Here is a 5,362-nt window from a genome sequence, read left to right as displayed (position 1 = left end):
ACCTAAAAAACTGATACTATGTCAGACCAAATATCATTAAGATATACAAGTAATGCAGTCACCCTCATGTGTCTCTGCATATCAGTACGGTCGACCTGCTCTTTGTGAAAAGTTTCAAGCATCAAGAGTTTTATCTTCTGCAGGCCCCGATCCCCCACTGTAGTGACTAATGTAATTGGAGTCGACATAAACTCCCCATCTGTGCGGTGCTGCCAAAGAAAAAGAGAAGACAGAGATGTCAGGGGGATCTTCATGAATCAATAGTCAGTCACAGACAGTTTTACTCCCTTCTCTCCAGCCACGCACACACACATCCAACAAGTCATCACCTCAGGGATAAAAGTGAAAAAGAAATAGCTGCTAATTTCTCCTGTACGTACTATTTTCAGCCCATTCAATGTCTGTATCCACTCTGCTGTTATACTCGGCTAAGAGCCAACGTGGAAAGCAACAGACTCACATTTAGAGATATGACTCAACGAGGCCAGAGAGTACACACAGAAATGTTTTGGACTATAGTTGGAATGACTTTTTTGATACTCATCCAAGCTGGAAACCATTGAGAAGCTCTTGTATTGAGCAGACAGTGTTAATTACTCGAGTGAATTAATTATTCAGCCTGTGAACGATTCAATGAAATATGAATGCCTCCGGTCAATAGCTGCGAACACTCGAGAAGACTTTGGACTCCCTATGGGGGCGTTTCATAGCCAGGTGGGTTGCTGCTTATACACCAGACCACCAAAGTTTGTATCTTTTCCTCAGCACTGTATTCTTACTGAAAGAGGTCTCTGCACTGATAAACAGCGGGGTCATGATCCAGTCTCTGTTACTGCCTTGCTGCTTATGTTGGACGACTGAGGAGTGTGATCGCCATCTTGTGGTCAAAGCTTTAACCTGCATTTTATCTGGTCACAGAAAAGGGTTAGAGAAGATGGATTTCATCAAACTTATTCACTTCAAATGTTGATTTAGGTTCATGTCATTCCACAAAATGCAAGTCCAATTCAAGCAGTCAAGATATTTGCACCAATCACAATAATTCACACCGGGCTGTAATGCCCACAGTCAAAGAGAAGCAAAATGAAAGAGTAATGTAAGACAAAAAAAAAGTCACAAAAAGGGCGGATTGTATTAGCGTACTTGCATCATAACAGAGAGGACTTGCCGGTTATTTGTTGATCTTTTATAAAAATGTAATCACTTGTCTTTAGTTAAATGTCGATATGGAAACATTGCCTTCTCGCGATAGGATGCCGTTAATTTGCTGGTCACAAAATCAGCATGCATTGTGGGAGAGTTAGTCTGTGATCACTGTACACTGGAAAGCAGCATAGACTTTAATTTTAAGACATTCATAAGCCTTTCAAGCAAGTCACATAAAATGACGTGGCGGGCCTTGAGTTTGACACCTATGAACTAAATATGAATAATGAATTTGTTTTTATATTCTGGTCTCCACAATGTTTGTTCGTTTACATGTAAACAAGTGCTTGTGGATGTTGACACTGGAGTTTTCAGACAGCATGTGCAAACAGAACTCTGCACTTTGGAGCCAATGTCCAGTGTGTGTTTGTGTCAGGATAATACACAATCTTGCAATGGCGCTAGCTTCTGTATTTTACTTATGTTTGCTGCTTTTGGACTTTCAGCTGGGCTATGGAGGTATTTTCTGTTTTGTCTAAATGACCATAAACAATGTATCTCTCACTTGAGGTTTGTTTTAGTCGTGCAGCCTTACTATTAGAGCGTTGTGAGTGTGTGAGTCCAGGTGGAGTATCGTCCTTTTTATTTACTTTATTCATATACAAGACAATGTTCCTGCATATTTGTTGTGGTGGTGAATTATAAGAACACAGTTTCTTAAACACGGACTATGTTTTCCTCGTGCTCCATCCAGCTCCAGCTCCAGCCTCAGGCGCGGTGTTCCTGTCCGGTCAGGAAGCCGGCAGCGTCCTGAGGAGACACAAACGCTACAACTACGGTTTGTTTGAGGAGCTGCTGCCAGGCAACTTGGAGAGAGAGTGTCTGAAGGAAGTGTGTAACCTGGAAGAGGCCAGGGAGTTCTTTGAGGATGATCAAAAGACAGTGGGTATTTATGTACTCCTGTTTTTAAATACGTTGTATTCTGTCTGTATATAATATTGCTATTGGGTATTCTTTACTGTTTATTTGTATTACTTGTTTTTTTATTTTACTATGTGTCTCTTCTGTGCACTTTACCCACGCTGTAATCCTGCAATTTCCTCACTGCAGGTTTGATAAAGGAATATCTTATTGCATCTTTTACTGGCTGCACTCACCGGAGACTTTACTTTGTCTTTCAGATGGAGTTTTGGGCGGGATACATAGGTAAGAAAATCTTTAATAACAGACTTTACCCAAAACAGAAAATGGAAAATATCACAGCGGTGATAGTTATTTTTCTGTCTTAGTGCTTCTATCGTACCTGCGTTATTTTCTTGTAATGCAGAACTGTAAAACCTTTGGTAAAAAAGTAGAAAGAGAAACATGTTAACATAAAATAATGTCTCAGTAAACATTTCTTTCTAAAAGTATTATAAAAAATGAGATAATTATGACTGACTGCCTGGATTTCTTTAGATGGCGATCAGTGTAAATCCAGCCCGTGTCTGAACGAAGGGACATGCCAAGACCACCGCGGCTACTACACGTGCACATGTCCGTCTGGCTTCACTGGCCGGAGCTGTGAGATTGGTGAGTGAAAGTTCTGTGGCTCGATTCAAAAATGTGATCAAAAGAAATTCAATTTTGATGTTACATGATCCGACGTTTCTAAGAATATGAGATCTGATTTGATCAGATTTTAGTCTCAAGCTATAAACAGACAGAAATAATGTTTTACCTTCTTCTGTTTCTAATTTAAATCAATGGCTTGCAGCATCAGTCTAGTTCCAGGTCCAAAATTAGATTGTTTGTATTTTTGGATGTTCTGAAAGCAGCAGTCAAAGTGCCCTCACCGCCAGTAGTGACTGCTTTTACATGAATCACACCTTCATTTGATAGTGTTTTAGGTGATCTTAAAGGATAGATTCACTTTTCAAAGTCATAAAACAATAGTTATGTTCACATGTGCACTTTGAAACAACTTGTGCTCCTTCCTGCTGTACATCCTGATCCCATTATAATGGACTCAATGTGATTGGAGACTAAATGTACAACCCTTGTTCTGTGCAAAAAAGATGTGTTTTAATTAAAGATGTGTTTTTTTTCTCCTCAGCTATAACAAAAAGGTGTGATGTGAACAATGGGGACTGTATGCACTTCTGCGAACCAATGGCAACCTTTGGAGCAAAATGTTCCTGTGCGAGAGGATACAGGCTGCTGGAGGACGGGTTTAACTGTGAACCAGAAGGTAAAAATATATATCCAGAATTAATGAATTAATGATCCACAGAGTGACTCCTCCTTTCTCACATCACCAGCTGAATTTCCCTGCGGCAGAACTGCCCTGACGGTAAATGCAGTGTCCACAAGGTTTCTTTCGGGCGATGGGAATGTGCAGAACACTTCACTGACCAACACTACAACGTCCCCTTACTCAACTCCAGCCTATACACTATTGCCTTTTCCTGCTACAAATGACTCTGTAGAAAACCAACCTCCTGAGAATTGGCACTCGTGGGCTTACCGTGATGCTGAGGTCCCAACTCAGGAGCCATCTCAGCCTCATAAACGCATTGTAGGTGGTGAGATGTCATTCCCAGGAGAGATACCATGGCAGGTATTGTATAGAAGTATTTGATGCACGCAAGGCATAATACAAGAGGGAGAAGAACAGCAGCTGCAGTATTTTCACTTTCTTTTCGCTATTCAAGTCTTTGTCCCCCTTTTTCCCTCAGGCAGCCTTGGTACAGCGACACAGCAGTAAGATAATGTGTGGGGCCTCCATTCTCAGCGAACGTTGGGTTGTCACTGCTGCACATTGCCTGGTGAAGTCAACAGGCCCCTTCTTCATTCGAGTAGGTAAGATCCACCGCACACCAGCGACACTACGGTAGAAGTAAGGTCAGCTGGCGCTCTGTGTAAAGCAGAGTTTGAACAAATAGTAGATACATTGATTTGTCAACTATTTTGACAACAGATTAATTGTTTGAATCAAGCAAAAACATTCCCGACTTCTGAGTGAGGATTTGTTGCTTGTCATATTTAATAATAAAGTGATCTTTGCAATTTCAAGAGGTCATTTTTTTTTTTGCACTTAATAGACAAACTGATTAATCACAATTATAGTAATTGCATGCAGCCCTAGATATGCTATAATGTTTTGTTTATTGTAGTCCCTGAAATTATTTTTGTCTTCTATGAGAACTCCACTGCATCCATTAAAATAAATCTAAAGGGATTCAGTTGTGTCTAATTTCTCTACCAGGGGAGCATAACGTCTTCATAAGAGAGGACACGGAGCAGGATCATGACGTGTTGAAGAAACACATACACCCTCGCTACAATAAAACTGTGAGCTTGTACAACCATGACATCGCCTTGCTCTACCTCAAAAGCCCCATCACCTTCACCACAACAGTCCGGCCCATCTGCATAGGGCCCATGGCTTTCATTGAGGGACTGGTGAAGAAGTGGTCCCCGGCCACGGTCAGCGGCTGGGGCAGAACACGCTTCCTCGGAGCCCAAGCTACGACTCTGCAGAAAGTCAAGGTTCCCTTCACAGATCGGACAGAGTGTAAGCGGAGCAGCAGTGCCAGGATCTCTCCGTTCATGTTTTGTGCAGGATACAATAATGAGGCCAAAGATGCCTGCCAGGGGGACAGTGGAGGTCCTCACACAAACAGTTTCCATGACACGTGGTTCCTCACAGGCATTGTGAGCTGGGGGGAAGAATGTGCGAAGCAGGGGAAATATGGCGTGTACACCCGAGTGTCCCTTTACTATGGCTGGATGAACCATGTGATGGGATTAACTGAATTGGCATTAGATATGGAGGACCCTGACTCTGACCTTTAGAGATTTGGGATATTAAGAATAGAAGGGGTTAACAAACGCTCAAATCTTTTTTTTCTTCTGCTTCACAGGATATTAGTTGGATATACGCAACATCAACATGCGTAAGGTGTAATTTACAGTTATTGAATGATTCTTAAACTCCACCAAAAGAGGAGCATTCTACATCATAAATAATGCACTTGAAGAAAAACAAGATATTGATATGTTGACGACGTTGCATAGATACTCTTATGTGATATGTCTTTCTATACTGTATGAAAGTAAAATCATGTCTCCCCTACAATGCACTGACTGTGCACACTTACATCAAAGCACATCACTCCCATCTGCTGGTAAATACATGTTCTACAAGCAGTGGTATTGACGAGCACAAAACGGA

General features: G+C 41.5%; 1 protein-coding gene across 1 annotated transcript; it reads left to right on the top strand.

Annotated features, from left to right (window-relative positions):
• Positions 1–1,526: 1,526 nt before the first annotated feature.
• Positions 1,527–4,983, top strand: f9a (coagulation factor IXa). Its single transcript, XM_068591375.1, has 8 exons — positions 1,527–1,665; positions 1,901–2,088; positions 2,328–2,352; positions 2,605–2,718; positions 3,242–3,376; positions 3,447–3,745; positions 3,864–3,987; positions 4,394–4,983. Exons 1-8 carry the CDS (start codon positions 1,527–1,529, stop codon positions 4,981–4,983), a joined length of 1,614 nt encoding a protein of 537 aa, XP_068447476.1.
• The last annotated feature ends 379 nt before the right edge of the window (positions 4,984–5,362 follow it).

Source organism: Clinocottus analis, unplaced genomic scaffold (genome assembly GCF_023055335.1).
Source record: "Clinocottus analis isolate CAN_PGR_092001 unplaced genomic scaffold, fCliAna1.0.p SCAF_10, whole genome shotgun sequence".
NCBI lineage: Eukaryota > Metazoa > Chordata > Actinopteri > Perciformes > Cottidae > Clinocottus > Clinocottus analis.
Note: the sequence above shows the minus strand (reverse complement) of the source record. Positions and strands in the feature narration are given on the sequence as shown.

Excerpts from the sequence above, each read along its gene's own strand:
- f9a (XM_068591375.1), top strand. The coding sequence starts at position 1,527 with ATGTGCAAACAGAACTCTGCACTTTGGAGCCAATGTCCAGTGTGTGTT. Across the intron at positions 2,353-2,604 it reads GTTTTGGGCGGGATACATAG|ATGGCGATCAGTGTAAATCC; the intron begins GTAAGAAAATCT and ends GGATTTCTTTAG. Across the intron at positions 2,719-3,241 it reads TGGCCGGAGCTGTGAGATTG|CTATAACAAAAAGGTGTGAT; the intron begins GTGAGTGAAAGT and ends TTTTCTCCTCAG.